At 52.5% G+C, this 23,626-nt stretch overlaps 2 protein-coding genes across 11 annotated transcripts; one reads left to right on the top strand and one right to left on the bottom strand.

Annotated features, from left to right (window-relative positions):
• Positions 1-121: 121 nt before the first annotated feature.
• On the top strand, positions 122-10,673 carry Tnk1 (tyrosine kinase non receptor 1). 7 transcript variants are annotated; one of them, XM_063241922.1, is made up of 13 exons: positions 136-1,345; positions 4,817-5,030; positions 5,183-5,253; positions 5,373-5,564; positions 5,678-5,833; positions 5,940-6,214; positions 6,298-6,571; positions 7,694-7,788; positions 8,112-8,276; positions 8,515-8,588; positions 9,290-9,591; positions 9,675-9,770; positions 9,855-10,673. In XM_063241922.1, the coding sequence occupies exons 1-13, from the start codon at positions 1,298-1,300 to the stop codon at positions 9,966-9,968; spliced, it is 2,076 nt and encodes a 691-aa protein (XP_063097992.1). In that variant the 5' UTR covers positions 136-1,297; the 3' UTR covers positions 9,969-10,673. The 7 variants fall into 7 exon arrangements, 6 of the variants coding, with proteins under 6 accessions (XP_013004203.2, XP_063097992.1, XP_063097991.1 ...); XM_063241921.1 differs by having other exon boundaries at positions 137-1,345; positions 5,940-6,223; XM_013148745.3 differs by lacking the exon at positions 136-1,345 and adding an exon at positions 3,117-3,442 and having other exon boundaries at positions 5,940-6,223.
• Plscr3 (phospholipid scramblase 3) lies at positions 10,628-16,308 on the bottom strand. 4 transcript variants are annotated; one of them, XM_013148751.3, is made up of 8 exons: positions 16,184-16,308; positions 15,396-15,572; positions 14,873-15,135; positions 14,750-14,792; positions 14,420-14,640; positions 14,016-14,177; positions 11,519-11,680; positions 10,628-11,329 (listed from the first exon to the last, which is right to left on the bottom strand). In XM_013148751.3, exons 1-8 carry the CDS (start codon positions 16,185-16,187, stop codon positions 11,273-11,275), a joined length of 1,089 nt encoding a protein of 362 aa, XP_013004205.1. In that variant the 5' UTR covers positions 16,188-16,308; the 3' UTR covers positions 10,628-11,272. The 4 variants fall into 4 exon arrangements, with proteins under 4 accessions (XP_013004205.1, XP_013004204.1, XP_003466223.2 ...); XM_013148750.1 differs by having other exon boundaries at positions 15,396-15,578; positions 16,184-16,202; XM_003466175.4 differs by lacking the exon at positions 16,184-16,308 and adding an exon at positions 15,785-16,129.
• Between the last annotated feature and the right edge of the window lie 7,318 nt (positions 16,309-23,626).

Consider the following 23,626-nt stretch of genomic DNA (forward strand, 5'->3'; position numbering starts at 1 on the left):
GTGGGTGTAGCTCAGTGATACTAGACAGGAGGCTCTGGATTCTATCCCTAGCACCACATAAACAAACTCTGAATGAGGTTTTTTTTTTTTTTTTTTTTTTTTTTTTTTCTAAAAATGTGGAGTATGTGGAGGTCAAGTTTGGGTAATTTAGGGGAGCTCCTCTCAAAGTAGAAAATTGAAATAGGGCTGGGGACACAGCCTGGTGTGAAGGTCACGAGTTCAGTTCCCAATACAGCAAGAAAAAAGAAAATACGATAGATAAAACCTGACAAAGTACCAGAAAACAAATTGAGAAGGGCTGATGGCACACACCTGTCATCCCAGCACTTAGGAGGCTGAGGCAGACGGGTTGCCCTGAGTTTGAGGCCAGCTTGGGCTCCACAGTGAGTTTTACAAAAAAATAAAATGTTGATGAAGATGTGGAGCACCTGGGACTCTCTTACTTTGCTGGCAATACTTTGAAATAGTAGAACTACTTAGAAAAACAATTTTTCAGTTTCTTTAAAATTTAAGAATATTTGCTATGGGCTGGAGATTTAGCTCAGCGGCATAAGCACTTACCTTGCAAGCAGGCAGTTGTGAGCTCGATCCCCGGTACCGATAAAAAGGAAAAAGACAAAAAAAAAAAAATTAAGAATATTTGCTATAAGACCAAAACGTCCTGCTCCTGGGTAGTTACCCAATGTCAGTGAAAACACAGACACACATTTTGTTTTGTTTTTGATACAGAGTGCTGTGTAGTTCTGGCTGGTTTTAACTTACTCTGTCACCCAGGCTGGAGCTGAACTTTATGTGGCCCTCCTGCCTCAGCCTCCCAAGTGCTGGGATTACAGGAGTGACCCACACTGACCCAATGTGCACTACTGGGGTGTGTGTGTGTGTGTGTGTGTGTGTGTGTGGTGTCGAGAGCCGACCTCACACATGCTGGGGGGAAGTGCTCTGTTACTGAGCTGCACCCCTACCCTTCTTTTTCAAATGAGCCGGTCCTGAGTAGCTGGGACTCCAGGCATGAGCCACCACACCTAAATATGAATTCTATTTTTATGTAACTGGCAATACCTTAGCTCTGTTTACATCCAGGCCATCATAGCCTTGTGAGTAACCCGGGCGTAAGTCTTTACGATGACTTATAAGTCAAATGACTTATCTAGACACACAGTAAGAAAAGTGACAAGGATGGGATGTGGCTCAGCAGCAGAGCCCTTGCATGCATAAGGCTCCAGGAAAACACACACACGCACACACACACACTAAAACAGAATGACAGGAACCAGTCAGCGTCTCTCAAGAACCAGCTATGCCAGAACCCGGGGACCAACCAAGAAGCAAGGAGCCATCCTTCCTGGTAAGTGGGGGCACGACTGAGCCCCAGGCGCCCCAGGGAGAAAATAAGTCAGTGTCTCCCACTCACGGGCTGAGAATCAAATGTCCCGTGTTCCCTCCCTTAGCAACTGGCTGGTGTCGAGGACAGCCGGAGTTGACAGCAACCAAGACATATACAGCAACTAGACGCTGGTGCTGTTGGGTTGGTCATGCTGAGCTGGGGCCAGAGGTCTGGGTACCTCTTGGGAGGCTGACTGTGTGCAATATAGCAAATATGGGGGATTTCCTTCTGTCTTCTCTTTGAAGGCCAATATTGTTTTTACTGTTTTGCTTTATTCTGATTAATTGTTTTGCTCTATTCAATATTCTGGTCTGATTGGTTTTATACTATTCTGGTTTTGGTTTGATTTTGCTATATCTGATTGAAAGGAAGACTATTGTGAAGATAACGAGATATACTGTGGCACCTATTACTGTTATCCCGGTACCCTGCCCTGAAGTTCTGTACCAGTTTCACTGCATTGTCTCGATTGGCTTTGCTTTGTCTTGTTCTGTTATATTTTACTATCTCTAAAATAAAAAAAAAAATTTAAAAAGAGAATAACGACAGATTATCTGCAAAGATCATCAGCTGCAGTTAGACTGAGCAGACTTTAATTTTTTTATTTTAAAGGGAATAAAAATTCATAAGAAGATAATAAGAAGGTAACAATGTTAATATATTGTGCATTATCTTTCTTTGAATTAGTTGCTCAGAATACATGATACCGGCATTTAATTGTCCAAACAACATTAGCACAAACTTCTCAACAAACTAAGAGAAATTAGTAGAAAAACTAACTGAACTGTCTTACATACATATTTTTTTTTTCTTTTCCCTTCCTTTTTTTTCTCCATCACCCCATTGCAGTTTCTCTTTCCTTTTGAAGCTTCTTCTCATAGATTTTACCTTTGGTAACACTGGAGATTTTAACCCAGGGCCTCATGAACAGCTAGGCAACGGCTCTACTGCTGAGCTATATTCCCTTTTAATTTTTCAATTTTGAAACAGAGTCTTTCTGCGTTACTAAGTTGCCCGGACTGGGCTCAAAATTGTAATCCTCCCACCTCAGTCTCTCACAGTCTGGCGTTACAGACATGCACTGGCTCTGAGCAGATTTTTAATTTATTTTATTTTGGTCCTGGGATCGAACTCACAACCTCATGCTTGCCAGGCAGGTGCTTGTGTCGATGAGCTAAATCCCCGGCCTGAGAACTTTTCTTTACAACTAACATGTACTGTGTCTACCCTACACTGTGCTTTACTGTCAATTAGACAATTAGAACACAGTGATAAATAAGACGGGCCCTGCCCCTACCCTGCGGAATTCACAGTGTGCCAGCGCTGGGCTGGCTGGAGGCAAGAGAGCTGGCCAGAAGACCATTCTGTGGAACTGCGGTACAAACACTTTCCCACCGAGGGGCGAGATGTGACTCAGCAGGCACAGAGCCTGCCTGGGCAAGCACAAGGTCGTGAGTTCGATTCCTGAAAGAAAACAAAAGCAAAAAACACTGTCCCATCGAGTATGGTGTAACATACTGCTGTTTACCAAGTGCAAGAAGGGCTTTCCCCGCCAGAGATGGGGGCGGGAGCCGTGCCCACCCACAGCAGGCCACAGGCACCGACATCTCCATCCCTGGGCCCCTGCTCCCCAGTGAGGGTGTGAGGCGCAATCTCCATGCAGGCAGGCCCGCGCTGTGTCCTTTTCCGCCTAGTTCCCAGGTCTGGGCAGGGTGTCTCCATCAGGCCTTACTCACGCAGGGTGCGTCCTGATAGTGAGAAAGAACGCGCTGGGGAGAAAGCCCTGGACCCAGAGGAGGAAGTCCAGCTGGAGAGGCTGGACAGGAGGGGAGAGGGAAGCAGGGCAGGTGGCTTTCTTGTGGTCCAGGGGCCGAGCTAAGCTACCGAAAGAAAGAGCAGCCAGCGCCCCTGGCCTCTCTCATTTTGCATGGCCAGGACTTGGGAGCGCGGTTCCTGCTGTCCCTGGCCAGCAGCCAGGACCCACCCCCGTCCCGCCCTTCTCGGGATTTAGCGCTGGCAGCCTGGGCAGTGCCACAGCGCCACTTCCGTCTTCTCCAGGTGAGGGCTGCACCCACTAGCAGGGGCCGCAGAGGGGCCGGCAGAGCATCTGCCCGGGGGGCTGTCCGAGGGGTGCCTCCGCTCCCCACCTTGGGTCTTCGGCGAGGTCTGGGTTCTTCTGCTTCTTCTGTGCTTTGCTCTCCCCACCTGACCGGGTCTTTCGGGCACTGGGAGTTCCTCCAGGGCCAGCTCCTCTGCGGCTGGCCAAGTGGACCCAGCCTCGGGGCTGCCAAGTGGGCCTGGCCTGGGGTCTTAGCTTCCTTCTCCTGTAACTGAAGTTGGGGCGTGAGGGGCCCAGGTGTAGTGCAGGCAGCCGTACCAGGAGTGCCTAGCTCTAGAGTTTATTTACATAAAGGCCGGTGGAGAAGCCTTGAAGTGGAATTAGACTGAGGGCCACAGGTGTGCCAGGCTGAGTCAGGCAGGTGTGCAAAAGCTGCCTGTGGCAGCCTCGGTGACTTTGGGGTAACTTGGCTGATTAAAAGGGCATGACCGGAGCATCGCTGGGGTGAGGGCCAGCACGGCTACGTAACTTAGGTGTGTATGGGCACTATGCGTGGATGGCTCGTGAGCTGTGTGTTTATCCAGGTGTCTCCGGCGTGTGGAGGGAGTGAACTGCCTTGTTCAAGTGTATATGTGTGACAGTGAGCGTGGCAGTAGTCCTAGAGTTGTGACACCACACTGGAACGTCTCTGACTTGGGAGGGTAGCTGTGAATGTCTCAGGCACATTTGGCAGTAACCCTGTGGATTTGTAGTGGTACGGGGGAGCCAGTGTACCTTTGTGTGTGTGTACCCACATCTTTGAGCTTTTATTTTTGGTATTGGGGATCAAACTCACAACCTTGCACTTGCCAGGCAGGCACTTGTGTCTGCTGAGCTATATCCTTGGCCCATACCCGCATCTGTGAGGTGTGGTATGGTTAGCGTACCTGGGCATCTCCAGGGTGTGCGGGAAGCAAAAATGTCTCATGTAAGAGGAGGAGAGAGGTCTGAGGTATATACAAATGAGCACGTGTAACAGTTTATCTCAGTTCTGAAGGCACAGTGTATGTGGGTGTCCTGAGGGTACAGGGCAGCATGCCATTGTCTCTCTGGAGCATGGACTGTGGCACACCTGGGTTCTCTCGCCAGTGCAGGCAGTGTTCTAAAACCTCAGGTATGAGAGGGGCAGGCTTCTGGTGAGGGGATGGTGGGGGGGTACAGTATCTGCAGCCTTGGGGCTGAGGAGCATCTTACTCGGGATTTGCCTGTGTCTCTGATGTGTCAGGGTTCCTGTGTCTCTGATGTGTTCCTTCCCCTGGGCCTGTTTCTGATGGGTGAATAGTGGCACTGGAGACCCCATCTCTGGTGTCTGAGTGTCTTAGGTCCTATCCTAGGCCTTACATCTGAAGCAGACCGCCATCGTGGTTATGGGTCCTTCTCCAGACCTGTCCCCTGAGGCCAGCTCCCTATGGCTACTACAGCTGCTCCGGAACATCCAACTGGCCCAGTTTTATCGACCCATCCTTGAAGAACTTAATGTCACTCGGCCAGAGCATTTCAACTTTGTACGGCCTGAAGACCTGGACAGCATCGGCATGGGCCGACCTGGTGAGGAACCCTTGCCCCGAGGCCCTGGTGACTCCTTCCCAGCCTGTCAGTTGCCAGCCCATTCCCTCACACCACAGTCCTCTCGCTGATAAATCTCTGTAAACCGTGTCCACCCCACCCATGCCCCAGTCTCTGATTCTGGCCCCTCCCAGCCCAGCGCAGATTGACTGAAGCTCTCAAGAGGCACCGATCAGGGGTCAAGTCCAAGAATTGGGTCTATAAGGTACGTGGTAGTGATGGTGATGTCTGAAGAGTTTAAATGGCCTCTTTAGGGCCTGGGAGTGGGGTGAGCTAAACAGCAGGAGGGTGCAGGAGGTGCCTGAGTTCCCACTCCTCCTTCAGATCCTTGGGGGTTTTGCCCCTGAGCAAAAGGAGACCACCCCACCCTCAGACAGCCCTGCAAGCCTCCCTGAGCCCGAGAGGGGACTCAAGTGTCTGATCCCAGAGGGTGCTGTGTGCAGAAGGGAGCTGCTGGGCTCAGGCTGCTTTGGCGTAGTACATCGGGGACTGTGGACGCTGCCTAACGGCCAGAGCGTGAGTATCCGGGGGTCCTGGCACAGCTGCCCCCTGCATTCGTTGTGTCCTCTGTGTCTGGCCTTTATAAGGCCGGCCCCAGGGTGCCTAATGATGCTTCTTCCGATCGCCAGGTCCCGGTGGCTGTCAAGTCCCTCCGAGTGGGTCCGGAAGGCCCCGTAGGCACAGAGCTGGGAGACTTCCTGCGGGAGGTGTCCATCATGATGAAGCTGGAGCACCCGCATGTGCTGCGTCTGCACGGCCTGGTACTGGGCCAGCCTCTGCAGATGGTGAGCCCACCGAGCGCCGGTCCCCAGACAGCCCCAGGCCTGGTGTGTGGCGGGCAGCAGGGTGCCGCAGGGCGGCAGCGCACATGGCGGGTCTGTGCCTCTGCAGGTGATGGAGCTGGCGCCACTGGGCTCGCTGCACGCACGGCTGACGGCCCCGGCCCCGACGCCCTCGCTACCCGTGCCTCTGCTCTGCCTCTTTCTTCGGCAGCTGGCAGGGGCCATGGCGTACCTGGGGGCCCGCGGGCTAGTGCACCGGGACCTCGCGACGCGAAACCTGCTGCTGATGTCGCCCAGCACCATCAAGGTGGCCGACTTTGGGCTGGTGCGGCCGCTGGGCGGCGCTCGCGGCCACTACGTCATGGGCGGGCCCCGCCCCATCCCGTACGCCTGGTGAGGGCGCCGCCTGGGTGGGCTTGGGGGTGGGCGCTCCGGAGGGCAGTCCCCTTCAGCACCCCCTTCCGCAGGTGTGCCCCAGAGAGCCTGCGCCAGGGAGCCTTCTCCTCGGCCTCCGACGTGTGGATGTTCGGGGTGACGCTGTGGGAGATGTTCTCGGGGGGCGAGGAGCCCTGGGCCGGAGTCCCGCCCTACCTCATCCTGCAGCTGCTGGAGAAGGACCGAGCCCGGCTGCCCAGGCCTCCGCTCTGCTCCAGGGCCCTCTACTCTGTCGCCTTGCGGTGCTGGGCCCCCCATCCTTCGGACAGGCCTAACTTTTCCTACCTGGAGGAGCTGCTCCAGGAGGTGGGGACCCCAGCTCCTCCCCCAGACGCACGTAGTGCACCTCTCCCCTCCATTCCCTTATGCCCCGGGGTTCCATGCAAAAGACTATGATGTGCAGACAGCTGTGCTAGGCTCGGGACCCGCTCTGAAAAAAAGATTCATTCCCTACCTTCAGGAGCTCAGGTTCCTGGGAAGGCAGGCATGGGCTACTTTGCTGCAGGCTGAAAGCCTGTGTGTGCCTGCGCCCAAAGGAGAGTGCGGTAGGTCCCGGAGGGTGTGGGACAGGCAAAGAGAGAAGTTCTGCGTGGGAGGGGAAATGGAAGAAATGGGGCTGCGGAGGAGAGCAGGTCTGCATCATGGAAGGTTCTGGGGCGTCAGGAACCATGGCTCCCACACAGCACACGAGTAGTCTCATACTGTGGACTGGTGCTTTGCAGGCGTGTTTATGCCTGTTTGTTCATTTAGTGCTCTCATCCACGTCATGAAGCACTTATTCTCCCATTTAGTGGATGGAACAGTTGAGGCACTGTTCAGTAACTTACCTAAAACCACCAAGTAAGTACAAGAATTGACTTAAGCACTGGTCAGCATGACTTCAAGAGCTCTTCCCTAAATGGCCACATGAGTAAAGGAGTTGTCTTCTCTCCAGGGGTGTTGTGGACATGTGTCGGGCAGGGGGTTACAAGCCAACTTCGTGTTATTTTACTGTGTCCTGGTCTAAGAATGGTTTTGAGAGATCCTGCCAGCACTGACTGAAACAAGCTAGACATGATCTGGGTGAGGGGTAAGGAGACGGTGCTGGAGAGGCGTGGAAACCTTCCCGAGGACTTGGGAGGCAGAGCTCTCGGGCTGCGGTGCGGAGAAAAGCAGTAACAGCTCTGCCTGTGGTCTCCCTAGGCAGCAAGAGGGCCCTCTTGCATTGTTCCTCGATCCTTGAGCTATGTTAGCTTGGCAGGGAATTTAGGTAGGCCTCCCCAGTCGGTGACAACTGGGAGACAGTGGCAGTCCTTTTGGGGCCCAGAACAGGACACACCTGCCATGGGTTTGACTGGCAGGTGCATAAAAGGTCTTTCTTTCCTGATCCCATACTACCCTGCCGACTCAGGCTTTTTGAAAGCCCAGCCTTTCCTCCTGTCCCCACAGGCCTGGCCTTCTGAGGGATGCTGCGTGAGGGACGTCACAGAGCCAGGAGCTTTGCAGATGGAGCCTGGCGACTCCATCACCATCATTGAGGGCAGGTACCAGCCTCATGCCCCCCAAACTTCTACAGGGGAGCCCACTTTCCCAAGCTTTCTTGATTCCGGAACCCCTCTCACCTCTCCCCAAGTCCTTGAAGGCTAGTCTTCAGTGTTCTCCCCTCCCCTCTGAGCTCTAGCTCCAGGGCTGGCCTCCCTTCTAGAGCCCTGCCGGGCCCATAGAGCCCTTTTGTGTAGGGAAGAAAAACACTTCCCTTCCTCCAGGCAGATGCAGCCACAAGGCACACAGCTTGGGGAGCTGAATGGGCCCGGGCCAGCTGCATTCTCCCTGGCCCTCACCCCCTTCACCAGTCCTCTTCCCACAGCCCTGACTCTACCATCTGGAAGGGACAGAACGGCCGCACCTTAAAAGTGGGCAGCTTCCCAGCCTCGGCAGTGACGCTTGCAGACTCGGGGGGCTCCTCGGCTACCCGTCCAGTCCACAGAGGCTCCCCTGGAAGGGGAGAGCGAGGCCAGGGGAATACAGACAGGTGAGGCACTGTAAGGGCTGAGGACGGAGCTGGGGCGAGGAGACGGTCCAAGTTGGCCGACTTCTCTAGAAGACAGGATGGAGGATAGAGGATAGGATGGGGAGGGGGCGACTGGAACCGCCTCTCAGCAGCAGCTTCCCGGTGGGCCTCAGCACATCCCGGAGCCCCAGTTTCATCGGGAGGGAACACTGATGCGTGTGTGAGGGGAGGGGTCTGAACCAGACCATTCGCTCCACAGAGAGAAGGAAAAGCCCCGGGACCTACCTCCAGCACAGGGCCAGAGAAGGAAGGTGCCCCTGCAGAGGACGAAAGGTGGGTACCAGGCTGCAGGGGCAGTGACAGCCGCCCGGGCCGCTGTCTTGAATCCACAGCCCTGCGTGAATGACCCCCTTCCTCCAGCCCTGCCTGCAGGCATCCTGCTGTATTTGAAGACCTTAGAGATGTACAGCTTTCCCCAGTGGATCGCATCCTCCCACGCTGGCTGAGTTTGCGACATCAATCGGTGCTAGGGACCAAACCCGGGGGTGCTCTATCAGTGAACTGCATCCCAGTCTTTCATTTGATTTTTGAGACAGGCTCATTACGTTGCCTTGAACTTGCAGTCCTCCTGCCTCAGTTTCCTGAGTAGTTGGGATCACAGGCGTGTGGCACTCCTACCACTCGGGGCGAGCGACACACGCCTTTTCCTGTTTTCCTTCTCCTTTTGAGACAGGGTCTCTCTATGGAATGAACAGTAGCCTTGAACTCACTGTGTAGCTCAGGCTGGCCTCGAACTCACAGTGATCCTCTCGCCCCAGCTTCCCACCACCACTCCTGGTGCTACCGAAGTTCTGATGCCCATTTCTACACCTGCCCGATTGTCCCATTTAACACACGGACCACCCCAAGGACAGTGCTGGCTGGAAATTCTCATGAAACCATCTAGCGCATCACAGATAAAGATAGAAAGCAGGAAAAAGTGTGACCTGGGACCAGCGTCTTCTTTGAAGTTGTTTCTTTTCTCATCTGGACAGGTATTTCCAAGAGTCTGGAATCAGTTCTGTCCCTGGGCCCTCGCCCCACAGGGGGTGGATCAAGTCCCCCCGAACTTCGACGTACCAGGGCTGTGCTCCTGGGACTCCAAGGCCTGCCTCCACGCCCACCCTTCACCTCCAGTTCTTCCCAGCCCAGCCAGCCCCCCAGAGAGAAGCCTCCCAGGCCCAAAAGAGAAGCCCTCCATAATCACCGCAGTATTAACACATCTGGAGCCAGTAAAGCCACTGTCCCCTCTGGAGGCCCCTTCCCCGACACGGAATGGCAGAGGAGGATAAGAGAGGTGAGTGAGGGCTCCCCACTGGCCAAGTGTGCAGAAAGGCCTTGAGATGCGGCAAGGGCCTGAGGAGGCTTTGTGCCCTGCAGGTGGAGGGGAGTGTGCATGGTGTCACCCACCAGGAATGCCAGGCGGCACTAAGAGCCGCAGGCGGAGATGTTGTTGCTGCCATCCGAAACCTCAAGGTAAAGCCAGCACCTTCTCCCACGCTGCTTCTCCTATCCCTGCGACCTGCGATGGAAGCCCGACGCCCTCCCTTGCCTCCGCAGGTAGAACAGCTCTTCCACCTGAGCAGCCGGTCCAGGGCTGACTGCCAGCGCATCCTAGAGCATTATCAGTGGGACCTCTCAGCTGCCAGCCGCTATGTCCTGGCCCAGTCCTGAGCTCTTTTCCGAGGGCACAGACACCAGCATGGAGCCCCGGGACCCCTCAAGGCCGGGCCATAGAAGAACAAGCAGAATCAGAGTTAAAGTCTTGATAGGGTTAAGGTGAGACCTTCCCACCTAAGGAGATTCCATTTGCTATGGAAGGTCAGGAAGTGCTCAGGGAAGCCCAGGCTTGGGCACCGATCAGTCTCCTCCCTACCCTGTCCCCTGTCTCTGAGGGCCGAAGAACCTTTTGCTGGGACAAGAAGGAGCTAATCCACTCTGTCATTGCATTATCAACGAAGAAAACCTGAAGGAAAGTAGTTGCAGTGTAGCTTATCAAGAGGCAGCTTCTGCCCACTGCGGTCACTGATGAGGTGGTTACACTGGACCATGGAACAGCCATCCTGGGCTGCCATTGCTACCTCACCGGACTTTGTGGGGCAGCCATCTTAGATGTTGGAAGCAGCCGTATCGACTTGGGATACGTGGCCCAAACTGCCTTGGTGTAAGCCAGGGCTGCCACAGATGGTGAAATTATCAGCCTCTTGGACTGAAGGACATTTGATCCTCGTAACATGGATTATGAGATGGGGCAACCCCAGCCCAGCTCTCAAAGTTCCCTTTGTGTTTTCCCATGATTCTTTACCCTCTCCCATTACATACATCTTCCAATGTTCAAAAAGTTACAAACTTTATGTGAATACAACGTACAAAGATGCAGCCTCCTTCCTAGTGCAAGGGAAGGCGGGGGTGGTTAAGGCACAGGAAGCTGCAGCAAGCACCAGCCGTGGGCAGGGCCCAGGGGGAGGGAGGGTTGGCACGAGGGCCCAGCCTCTGCAGCTGTTAGTGGGGAGTGGGGCTCCCCCAAGGTGCCATAGTCTAAGGCTGAACTCGTTGGCCAAGCTGATGCAGGGGAAAGGCAGTGTACCCGCCATCTTTGGTGCTATGTGCTCTTCTCCCGCTAACCCTGTGGCACACCAAAGTTCTGGATTCCCAGGGCCTCTCGCTGGTGCAGAGGCCCTGAGAGTCGGAGGGGGAGGTCAGGGGCAGGTTGAAAGCCGATATGCCTTTGTGTAAGGGGCCACTGGGCGGCAGCAGGAAAGGGCGCTTATACGTACCCTTCCGTGGGGCCACGGGTGAAGGGGGCGAGGGGAGAGGGCAGGGCTGGGGCTCCAGGGCCCCCAGCCACTCAGGAACCCCGTCTGTCCCCCGCAGTGTACACGGAGGAAAGGGGCTCTCTCTGAGAAGAGGCCAGGCCAGAGCAAGTGACCATCTGGAATTCTGGTCGGAGGGATGGTCTCTTCACCCTGAGGCGTCCTCTAACCGGTGATGGCGGAGGGCCCAGCACCTCCTCGCTTCTCGAAGAACATGTAGTCCTGAGGGGAAGCGACTGTCAACAGATCTGGCTGGGTCAGCCTGGCTCAGCCGTCACAGCCCAAGTCTTGATCCACAACACCCACCGCCCACCCTCACCCGCCATACCCGTCCCTAACATTTTCCTGGCAAGAGGCATCAGGTGACAGCCAGGGAGTGGCAGAGGGGAGGGGCAGGGGCAGCCAACTCACGATGAGGAACGTGGCCCCCAGCAGCACGGCCTTCACCCTCACATCCAGGTCCAGAGGGAACTGCAGGCCGAAGTCGTCGGCGTCCGTGAGGGCTTCTCGCAGCAGCCCTCCCCACTGCTTGCTGATGCGGCCCACGCTGCGGGACTCGTCCCTGGTCTTCACCTGTCAGGAGGGAAGGAGGCTCTGACTGGGGAGGATGGGACCAACCGCACTCCCAGGGTCACCGTGTCTGAACTGTGCAGGGTCCACACCAGATGAACCCTACCAGGCTGGGGATTTAGCTCGGTGGCATAAGCACCTGCCTGGCAAGCGCAGGGAGCCCAAGGACGTGTTTGATCACTGGTACCAAAAAATAAGAATCCTGGGGCTGGGGATTTAGCTCAGCAGCGTAAGCACCTGCCTTGCAAGCAGGCGGTCGTGAGTTCGATCCTCGGTACCGATAAAAATGAAAAAGACAAAAAAAAAAAAAAAAAAAGAATCCTGGAGCCAGGCATGGTGGGGCACACCTGTAATCCCAGCACTCAGGAGGCTGAGGCAGGTGATCATTGCAACTTCAAGACCAGCCTGAACTGCAAAGTGAGACCGTCTCAAAAAAAAAAAAAAAAAAGAATCCTAACACTTCCGGATTCCATGTGATAGCTGGAGAGACAGACACCCTACATCCTACATTACATGCAAGTAAACTGCAAATATCAGGGTTCAAACTCAGATCTGTTCTCCAAAGGCCATGGGTGACATAACTGAATAGCAGTAGCAGAAATGGAAGCATAACGTCGTCAAATCCCCTCAGCGTAGGGCTGCTTATTGGTTTGTCCCTGACACCCACGGGCGGGAGAGTCTGCACTCTGCAGAGAAGTCTGGCTGACGAGCAAAGCAAGCTGACAAAATCCTAGCTCTTAGATGGCCATGTCTGCCATGGATGACTTTTCTGTAGTCTGCAAAGTAGAGGCATGCCCTGTCCAGCACTGAACGTGGGTCTCATCCAACCTACTGGTTGTAGGGAGTGCCTCTAAGGACCAACCTCTCGGAGCCCAGCAATAGGCTCTGCTGATGTGGGCAGTAACTCCTAATTACTTCCTGGTCCTTTTTTATGCTCAGGATCTGGTGACTAGGCCCAGAGCGATTTCCTTCTATATCCTGTCCATCCCCTTCCTCCACTGTCCTAAAGCAGGGGGCACTTCCTGCAGCCCTGCCCCAGGCTGAGCAGGGCCTGTCCCAGCCAGCGCCGCGGTCCTGAGGGTGTAGCATCAGCACAGAATCTTGCCCTAGGCTGGACACTGTATCTGGGAGGAGGCTGGGAGGCGGAACCAGGGGGCTCTAGCTGGAGCTCTATCTCCCCCGCCCCTAGGAATTTACTTGTGGCGCGAAATGAATACCAATGGGCTACCTGTGCATCACTAATGCCCCTTAGGCTCCACCCCAAACCTGAGCTACAGGTATGCCCCCACACCACGTGTCCCAAGGAGACAATGCCAGACCCGGGAGGGTCAGGGGATCTCTCCCCACATTCTTAAAACAGAGGTCTTTTGGGGCTGGGGATTTAGCTTAGCAGCATAAGCGCCTGCCTTGCAAGCCTGTGGTTGTGAGTTCAATCCCTGGTACCGGTAAAAATACAAAAAAAAAAAAAAAAAAAAAAAAAAAAAAAAGGTCATTTATATTTCATAATTCTTTCTTTTCAGCCGCACCAAAATTCTACCACAGACCATTCATAATTGTGTAAAAGGGTCACTGGCCCTCTCAGAACCCACATATCCACATAGACATCACACAACTACCTCCTCCCCACTGGTGCCCATCACAGAGCCTCCCTGGTACTACCACGTGACTCACTTTTTAAAAGTACCCTGAGGTGAAATACCTTGTTGGAAGTCTTACAACATCTCCTGGATAATACTGTTGTTTCTTTCTTATCTGCACAGGAAATTATCCCTTAAAGAACCTGGGGGTCTATGAAATACCTCTGTCTTTAGAAATTAAAGTATTTCTCAGGCCTGGCCTAACCCGAGAGCATCACTTAGTTCTCCAGGATCCACTGGTGATAAGAAGGTATCACCTGGACTTCAGTTACCTCCAACCCAACCCAGTGCTATAGGTAACCATCGACACTGGTTCCGAAGATGAAATCTTTTTTGCTATGCTTTTGTAAGACTACAAAGCCATCCCATTTCTTTTCTTTTCTTTCCTTTTTTTCTTTTTGATACAGGGTCTCACTGTGCAGTTCAGGCTGGCCATGAGCTCACTTTGTAGCCCAGGCTGGTCTCGAACTCGCAACAATCCTCCTGCCTCAGCCTCCCGAGTGCTGGGATTACAGGCCTGAGTCACCACACCCAGCTAGCCATCCCATTTCTGACTAGAGGAAAACTGGAATTGTGGTAGGAGTCAAATGCATTTGGATTGATGACCTCAGAATCTTGACTTTAGTCAAGCCATTCTGCCTGAGGGAAACTGCCATGTTAGCTTATAAAGATTTCAGGAATCTCCCCTTTAATCCCAGTACCTCAAAGTTGGTATCTGTGCCACAGCCACAGGTCCAGCAAGGTCCCACCACTCGCAGGACAGTCTGTCTATCAGCATCCTGGATAGAGAACTTAGGGAGGAAGGGATGCCAGGTCTGGAGCACGTGACCAATGGTGGTGCCTGGTGGAGACTGTACTTCCATCTGGAGGGGGAGGCAGAGGGTCACTGCTGAGCCCATGCACCCTGACCCATGTGCTCACTGGTCCTGGCACTATCCGGCATCCAAGCCTTTTGTCTACCCAGCCCCTCACTAAACCCGCCATCCTTGCCTGCCCACTAGCACTAGGAGCCACACCGCTCTCCTAGCCCTGCCCCATCAAGGTCCACCTGCTTGCCCCCACCTAGCGCTGTAGCCTCTTTGCAGCCCCAGAGCTCACTGCCCACCTCCTGAAGGCCACAGGGGCAGCAGAGGCAGCCACAGTGGAGTGGACGAATCAGGCGCAGCACCTCCCGGTCCCCAGGGTCTGCCATGCGGACACGAAGCGGCCTTTGGGAGCCACAGCACAGGCGGGCACAGCAGTTGCTCTCCTCAGCCGCCTGACCCAGAGGCTGCCCAGCCCCTGAGCGCAGTTCATAGCGGTTGCAGGTCTCCCAGCCTAGGAACGCTGTCGGGGTGACACACAGTGGCTTAGGTGCCCACCCAGAAGTCTCCAGGGCTGCTGTGGTAATAAGCCCTGCCTAATTCCGTGCAAGGGAAGGAGTCCTGCAACTTACTTTCCACTGGCTCAGTCTTCTGATGAATCAAGATCTGATCAATCTGAGGAGGACAGGGGTAGTGCTGATCATCTGGCCAACTGGACTCCCAGGTCCTCTCCCCACACCCTCCCTGCCACTCACCTGCGCCAGAAATTCGAGACCAGAAGGCACCCCTGGCAGTGGCAAGAAGGGGACAGAAGGCCCGGGGGCCACGGGGGCCACGGGGACCACAGGGACCGCAGGGCCCGGCGAAGGGAAGACAGCGAAGCCAGGTGCAGGGGGAGGCACTTGGGCGGGCACGGAAGGCTGCCCCGGCCCAGGATGCTGCGCAGGCTCCGCGTATCCGGTGGTCACAGGGTAGGGAGGTGGGGGTGAAGGGGCATAGCCTTTGGGGGGTAGGTAACCTGTCGGGAAGGGGCAGGGGCAAATCAGAAAGGTACCTGCGGCCTCATCCCATTATTCCTTAGCCCAAGGGCCGAAAGACCCCGCAGGAAACGTGTGGAAGGCGAGGAGGATGGGGCAGGGGTGCAGGGCGGTGGCTCCCAGGAGGAAGGGAGGGCCCGAGCAGCCAGCCAGTCGGAGCACATTCCTAGAGGATGTGCTCCACACCCAGCACCCGAGTCCGTGGGGGGATAACGGAGCCCCCGGCCCAGCGTCCGCTTACCTGCCATCAGAGAGGGAGAGGTGCTGGCGTGGTGGGGTGTCGGTGCCAGGCGCCTTAGTGCTGGAGGTGAGGCAAGCTCGGAGACGGCCAGACAGACACAGACAGACACAAAGACGGACAGGCAAACGCGGAGAGCCAGCAGCGCCCGGCGCCAGCCCAGGGTCTCTAGGGCGGCGCCTAAGACTCGGGAGAAACCGAAAGTGTCAGCGGGCGGGGCGGGGTACCTGGGACCCTGGATTCCCTCCGGGGCCCAGAACCGCCCCCTCCCTTTGTTCTCCCATTGTGTGCGGAGGCGGCCGCAGGCAGACGACAGTGCAGATGGCCCCGCGGCCAGCCAGACCGCGCGACCTCGAGGGAGGTCTCCTCGACGTCCATAAGCCCCGGCTCACCTGCAGCCCCCAGAATAGCCCGGGGGCCAAGCTCTCCTGGACGCCCAGGCGCTCGCGGAGGCGGGACCAGGCCTGGCCCCGCCCCTACACCATAGGCCCCTCCCCCGGAGGGCGGCGCGCCTGCGCAGAGGACGCCGCTCCCCTCGGTCCGCGGACCTAGGACCTGGCGCCTCTCGGTGCCGCCGCGGTCCTCGCTCCCTCGGCTCCGACTGCAGAATCCCCGAGCTCCTGGGCCGCGCGGCTCGCCAAACCCCGCTCTCCGACCCGTGCCAGGGCGCCCCTAGCTGGAAGCAGGCCGCAGTCCTGCTCCGCTGCGAACCAACTGCACCGGTTCCTGGGCTCCTCCTCCCAAGGGCGCTTTGGGCCTCGCTGACGCAGCGGAACATCCTTCACACTCACCCATTGGCTTCCCGGGCTGACTCCTGGCTCCCTTTCTACCTCTCCGGGACGACCTCGCAGTCTTCGCTCCCTGACGCCGTGGTGACCTACGCAGGCACCTCAGAATTACAGTGCGTCCCTTAGCTTCCCCCAGCCACGTGGGTGGCAGGCTCCCAGCCACCAGTGATGCATGTGCGTGAAGGGAGGCTCAGGAGGCCAGAGGAGGACGCTTGGTCAGCAAAAGCTGCCTCGAGAGGAGTCCGGGAGGTCCGCAGATTTTGAACAACTGAGGTTCTCAGGTTGGGTTGGCAGCAGGAGTCTGCTGGAGAGGATGGCTGTGGTCGCAGTGGTGCAGAGTTAACCCACTTCAAAAATCCATAGACACAGCTGGGGCTTTAGCTCAGCGGCAAGTCCGAGGTCGTGAGTTCAATCCCAGCACACACAAAAAAAATACAACATAGACAATAATATGGAATTTTGTTGGGGGTGAGATGTGAGGGCAAGGAGTCTCCGATGGCCTCAGATGTCTTTCTAGTAGCCATGCAGATGCAAGTGGACATGGCGATGCATGTCTGGGAATCTCAGCACCCTGGAAGGCTTAGGCAAGAGGATCAAAGTTGTTTGACTTAGCAAGAGTTGAGAGAGAGAGAGATTTAGGGACCTCCTGCTCTTGTGTCTGTGTTACTTTGGAATAGCCCCAGCACCTCTCCTGGTTTGCTTATCTCCTTCCACAATTTTATTCATCATCTGCTCCAGACCCAAACTCTATCTGGCTCAAACCTTGGCCAGCTTCCAGTAAAACAGAAACATTCAAGAATCCAACCAAGGAGAGGCTAGGGGCTTAGCTCAGTGGCCTAAGTGTCTGCTTGGCAAATGCTAAGTCATGAGTTCAATCCCCAGTACCAAAAAAAAAAAACAAAAACAAATCCAACCAAGGGTTAGTGAGTACCTATCACATGCCAGACAGCATTTGAGGTGATGGGAATATGGAACAGCTTTTGTTTTATTTTTTAAAGACACAATTCCAACCTCCTTGGCAACAACATCCTTGCTAGTGAACAGTCAATAGGAAGGACAGAGGGAAAGTCAGAGTAGTAAGTGCTATGCTATGACAACAGAACAGGATGAACAGCCAGGTGTGGTGGTGCACACCTGTAATCCCAGCACTCTAGAGGCTGAGGCAGGAGGATCCTTTCAAGTTTGAGACCAGCCTGAGCTACATAGTGAGACCCTGTCTCAAAAAACAAAACAACAGGGGCTGGGGATTTAGCTCAGCGGCATAAGCGCCTGCCTTGCAAGCAGGCAGTCTGTGAGTTCAATCTCCAGTACCAATAAAAAAGAAAAAGACAAAAAAAAAAAAAAAAAAAAAAATGAGGAAAACGGAGTGGTAGGTAGCATACAATGTTTTTTTTTCTTCAGTGTTTAGGATTAAATCCAAGGCCTTCTATATGCTAAGCAAGCATACTACCACTGACCTACTCCTCCAGTTTGGCTTTGCTGTTTTTGTTGCATTTTGCTTTGTTTTTATTTTTGTTTCCCCTCACACACCCTTTTTTAATGAAGTGTTACTATGTTGCCCACAGTGGCCTTGAACTCCTAGACTTAGGAGATTCTCCTGCCTCAACCACCCTAACAGACTAAGATGTATGCCACCATGCCCTGCTGGTTTTGCAGTTTAAAGAGGGCCAGCTAAGAAAATATACTGAAGAGTTGATCAAAAACCTGAAGGAGGTGCAGGATTGAGCGATGAAGGTCTCCAGGTGAACAGCATTTCAGGCAGAGGAACAGTTAAGTCAAAGCGCTTGTGACCAGTGTGTTCAGTGGGTCAAAGGCGACCAGTGAGGCTGGGAAGGCGTTAGTGATGGGGAGGGTAGAAGGCCGGATGACACGCAGCCTTGAAGACCACGGGACTCCGTTCTGGGATGGACGGTGGTAGACTGTTTAGGGGGACTGACACCTGGTAGTCAACTTGCAACGCCCAGCTGAACTGAGTCAGTGCGGCGGCTGGGTGAGGAGGGCTCACCTGAGTTTGTTGCCAACAACATAAAAAGGCCAACTGGAGAGGAAGGAGTGGTTGGTTCTCCTGTTCAGGTGGGTTCTCCTGGGGAGATTTTCAGGCTTCTCTCCTGATGGGAACTTTGCTGTTCTCATTGCCAGAGGAGCTCAGGACCTTGTTGTTGCTGAAAATGGCTGTGGTTCACTTTGGGAGAGCTCTGGTCCTTACCGTGACCATCATTTCGTGGCTCCAGAGGGCACGATGCTGTGCTGTTCAATCTGGAGAAGCATGGCAGGCTGGCTGTAATTGTCAGAGGAGCTCAGGACCTTGGCTGTCACTGAGGATGGCTTGCATTCCTTTTTGGGGAGACTCTGGTCCATACTTTGATCATCACTTCCTGGCTCCAGAGCAAATCCCTCGGCTCACTGCACAGATCCTTCATCCTCTGGGCACAGACTTTTTAGCTTCCACCGCTGCCCTTTGGGCCTTCCCAGTGCAGATCCACGAAACAGACTTACATGGGTCATTGTGGGCTTTGGGCTCCAGTTGGACTTGTGGGGGACATTGTCAAGGGCTGTAGGTCTTCACCTGAACTCATGCAGGTCATTGCCATGGGATCAGTGGATTCTTTGGGTCTTTAGTGTGTGGACAGATCTCCTGCACTTTTTTTTTTTTTTTTTTTTTTTGTCTTTTTACTTTTTACCGGTACCAGGCATCGAACTCACGACTGCCTGCTTGCAAGGCAGGCACTTATGCTGCTGAGCTAAATCCCCAGCCCCCACTTTTTTTGTATTTGACTCTTTGGATGACTATTATAAAATAGTTTTATAAATTATACATCCAGTATTAAATCATTTTCCTTGCAAACCCAGACTACAACGAGGGTTTACTCTGCTATGTAATTCAGGCAGGCCCTGAACTCACTGTGTAGTCCAGGCTGGCCTGGAACTCACAGCGATCCCCTTCCTCAGCCTCCTGAGTGCTGGGATTACAGGAGTGCACCACCATGTGTGGCATCAAATGACTTTTTTTTCCTGGGGTGGGGGTTGGTACAAGGTCTTCGTAGGAAGTCTAGGCTGACCTCAAACTCTCAGTCCTCCTGCCTCAGCCTCACAAATACTGGGATTACAGATATGCAGTACCATGCCTGGTTATCATATAATTTAAGCCACAGTCTCACTAATAGCTAACTTGTCAGCTTCAAATGATTTTTTTTTGTTTGTTTGTTTTATTTGAGACAAAGTCTTGCTACACAGTCTAGGCTGATTCTGCTTTTTTTTTTTTTTTTTTTTTTCCTGCTTTTTTTTTTTTGAGAAGTCCTGGGAATTGAACTCAGGAACTCATGCTTGCCAGGTAGGTGCTGTGCCACTAAGCTAAATCCCTGGCTCACTCGGCTTGTTTTGAACTCAGTATAGCTCAGGCTGGCCTCAAACTTGGGGCAATCCTCTTGCCTCAGCCTCCCAAGTGCTGGGATTACAGACATTCACACCACACCCCGCTTAAATGATCTTTTCAAAGGGTCTATTTTCGCTAGTGAAATTTGAATTTCTTGGCTTACTGAAAAGAATTTAGCTCTGAGTTAGAGAAGTTTATTCACAGCTTACGCAGGTCCTAGCTGCATAATATAGAATCTCTCTTAGCTTCCCTTTTCACAGACTTGCAGGGATGTTCAGAAAACCTGACACAATGTTAGAGAATTATCATAACTCTCATTCATATTAATGCACTCTGGCGGCCACTTTTTTTTTTTTTTTGAGGTGCTAAGGATCAAAGTCAGGACCTTGCACATACCAGGCTAGGTAAGCATTCTGTTGCTGAACTGCATCCCGGCCCTTGACATCTATAATATTGTCCTGAGCTTGGCTTGTCACCCTTCACCTGTACTTCTGTGTGTGTGTGGCATCAGGAATGGAACTCAGGACCTTGCATTTGCCCGGCAGACACCGTGAGCGATGTCTGGCCCCAACGTGTGCATTCTGAGGAGCCGGCCATCCGGTTACATGTCCTAGGTAGATAAAGGTCACACTGTGAGCCACTCGACTCCCTCACTTTTGCTTTTTTTTTTTTTTTGAGACAGTCTCTCCCTGTACCCCAGGCTGGGTTTGAACTCCCTATAGTCCAGGCCTGCTGAGTGCTGGGATTACAGGTCTGTATCACCATGCCTGGCCTTCTCTTTTGCTTTAAACTTAGGAAACCTGTTTGAACCCAAGATGTAACCCTTGAGTGGCCTGCCTTGGAACTCGTGCGTCCTTCAAATTAACCATTGCCACCCCTCAGGGAGAGCCCGCAAGAACAGCTGATGGCCCGGACCCTGACAGAAGTTCAGTCCTGTAGTTCCCGACCTCTTTTGTTCCCACCTGTGGGCTGAGATGTGGCCCAGATGGCTTCCCTCCCTTAGCGCCCCAGAATGCCAACCTGTTCTCTGGGATCTGTAGTCTGTTCACTTTGCTGAGCCACAGTTAAGTCTCTGACTTACAAACATGCGACTAGTGAACTTTCACAGATAGGAAAGGACCCGGCATTGCAAACCTGTGTAGATGCAACAAATCACACAAGTAGCTCTTGTGCCTGCCTGTGTACTGTAGTACAGTACAGTCAGGGACATTTTGTGTTTGGTTTTTTATGCTTTACATTGTATATTTCTGTCAAAGATGTATAAGACTTACTTTGCTGGACTTGCAAACGAATCCAAACTAATGAACATTCTCCTGGAATGAAGACTTCTTTGGGGAACTTACTGTATCCCAAACCTAACTTAAATACCTCACTTAATAAATCGCCATAGTAAAAACAGAGACAAAGTATCAAGCAGGCTTTACTTAGACTGGCAGGGCTGAGGCTAAAGCACTGACCTCATTACACGGAGGGCAGTCATTCCAATGCCTGGGTGTCCTCCACGATGGTCGCCCTGTGACCTAGATGACATCTAAAATGGGTAGAAAGGGATTTCCTTACCTCCCCGTCCTTTCTACTACTTTTTTTTTTTTTTTTTTTTTTGGTGTTTTTGATGATAAACATTCTCTGTGGGAGAGGTAATAACTCCTGTGCTTTCAATTTTTATCTCATTGATGATTAGTGATGTTGAGAATTTTTTTGTAAATCTGGTCAATTGTACGTCTTCTTTTGAGATATACATATTTAGGTCTTTTGCCCATTTCAAAAAAGTTATATGGGGGGCTGGGGATTTAGCTCAGCGGCATAAGCGCCTGCCTTGCAAGCAGGCAGTCGTGCGTTTGATCCCTGGTACTGATAAAAAAGGAAAAAGACAAAAAAAAAAAGTTATATGGATTTGTTGTCATCTAGTTGAATACTCCCTTTGACAGGCATAATTTGCAAATATTTTCTCCCATTCCAGAAGTTGTTACTTCACTGTATTGATTCTTTTGGAGAAATCTTTTTAGTTTGCTGATTTCTGCCTTTTCCTTTTTTCCCCCCTTTCTGATGTCTTGCTCAAACAAATCATTCCCTCGATTCCCAGTACAAAAAAAAAAAATCAAAAATAAGTAACATGGTTAAGAATGCCAGGTTGGGCATGGTGGTGCCTGCCTGACATCTCAGCACTGGGGAGGCTGAGACAGGAGGATCACCAGGAGTTTGAGGATAGCCTGAACTACATGAGACCCTGTCTCAAAAACAAAACACCTAAAAATAATGAAATAATGTACTGGGCATGGTGGCACACGCCTGTTATCCCAGCCAAGAGGTAAGGCAGAAAGATTACTTGAGTTTGAGGTTAGCTTGAACTAAATAGCAAAAGAGAGAGAGAGAGAGAGAGAGAGAGAGAGAGAGAGAGAGAGAGAGAGAGATTGTAAAGTATGGAACTGGATGAGATTACCCAGAAATTGTGATTTTTTTTTTTTTTTTGAAACAGGGTCTCTATGCAGTTCTGGCTGGCCTTGAGCCCAGGCTGGTCTGGAACTCACAACGATCCTCCTGCCTCAGCCTCCTGAGTACATAAGCCACCATGCCTGGCTAGAAATTGTGATTTTTGCAAAAGGGTCTACATACTTTTTATTTAAAGTGTTTGTGATATAATGGATATATTCATCATGTAAATTGGTACATATATATAATATACATATATATTATATATATGTAATTCATTTATTACAGTAGTGGGGATTGAACTCACGACCTCATGCTTGCCAGGCAAGCACTTATATCACTGAGCTAAGTCTCTAGCCCTAGTACATATATATTAAATCAATCCTTTTTACTTCCCCTTCCCATTCTCTCTTCTCTCTCATCTCTACATCCTCTTCCCATTTGCAAAAGATCTACCTCCTCATTTCCTATCACCTATCTTTTATTTTGCTTTCAATTATTTATACTTTGGGTTCCTCATGTAAGAGACACCATGCAGGGCTGGGGGTTTAGCCCAGCAGCATAAACACCTGCCTGGCAAATGTGAGGTTGGGAGTTCCACCCATGGAACCAAAAGGAAGAAGACAGAGAGAGAGAGAGGGACACCATACAATATTTAAGTGTGTTTGATTTATTCTGCTTAGTATTATGGTCAAGGTGCATCCATTTTCCTTCAAAGGACTCAAATTTATCTTTCTTTATGGCTGAGTACTCCACTGTGTATGTGTGCCACACGTTCTTTATCCACTCACCTGTTGATGGACTTCCATAATTTTTTTTTTGTCTTTTTTAAGCCAAGGCCTCTATGCAGTTCAGGCTGGCCTTGAGCTCACTTTGTAGCCCAGACTGGTCTTGAACTCGCAACAATCCTCCTGCCTCAGCCTCCGAGTGCTGAGATCACAGGCGTGAGCCACCACGCCCGGCTCGGACTTCCACACTTTTTGAATGCATACATTCCTGAAAATTGTGTCCTCAATGTATTATACAAATTATGCTTTGCAGAACACACACAAAAATGGAAAGTTAAAAGCAAAAACTGGAACCCTTCAGTCTCTTACTGTTGCACTAGAGTCCAAGAAACTTAGCGCCTTCTGCAAGGCCTACCCCAGCCACCCAGGACTCCGTGGTCACCTCAGGGGGGCTGTATAGCGTGTCCTTCCTCCGACTCACCGAACTGTCTCACACCAAGGATGTGGCATTGTTCTTCTCTGTCTTGTCCACTATTAGGAAACACTTTTTCTACTCTTCTCCTGGTTATTTCTGCTGCCGCAGGACCTCCTGGAAGAGGCCTTCCCTCTGAAGGGGAGGGGACGTCCTTCACTGCCCAGTTGTCCAGCACAAATTGCAATGACACATTTGTGCGATGAGCTCCTTGTTTCCACTGCGAGATGGGAAACTCCATCAAGGAAACAACAGTATCTGTCCTGCTGGGATTTGGGGGCGAGGGCAGTATTGAGACAGGGTCTCCTTGTGCAGTTCAGGCTGGCTTATTTTAATTTCTCAGGCTAGCCTGGAACTCACTATCTAACCCAGACTGGCCTTGGACTTGGGGTGACCCTCCTGCCTCACCCTCCCACTGATGGGATTCTAGGTGTGTGCTGCCA

The sequence above is a fragment of the Cavia porcellus genome, unplaced genomic scaffold, assembly GCF_034190915.1.
Source record: "Cavia porcellus strain 051 isolate PalLab524CR breed Dunkin Hartley unplaced genomic scaffold, mCavPor4.1 scaffold_32, whole genome shotgun sequence".
NCBI classification, from domain to species: Eukaryota; Metazoa; Chordata; class Mammalia; order Rodentia; family Caviidae; genus Cavia; species Cavia porcellus.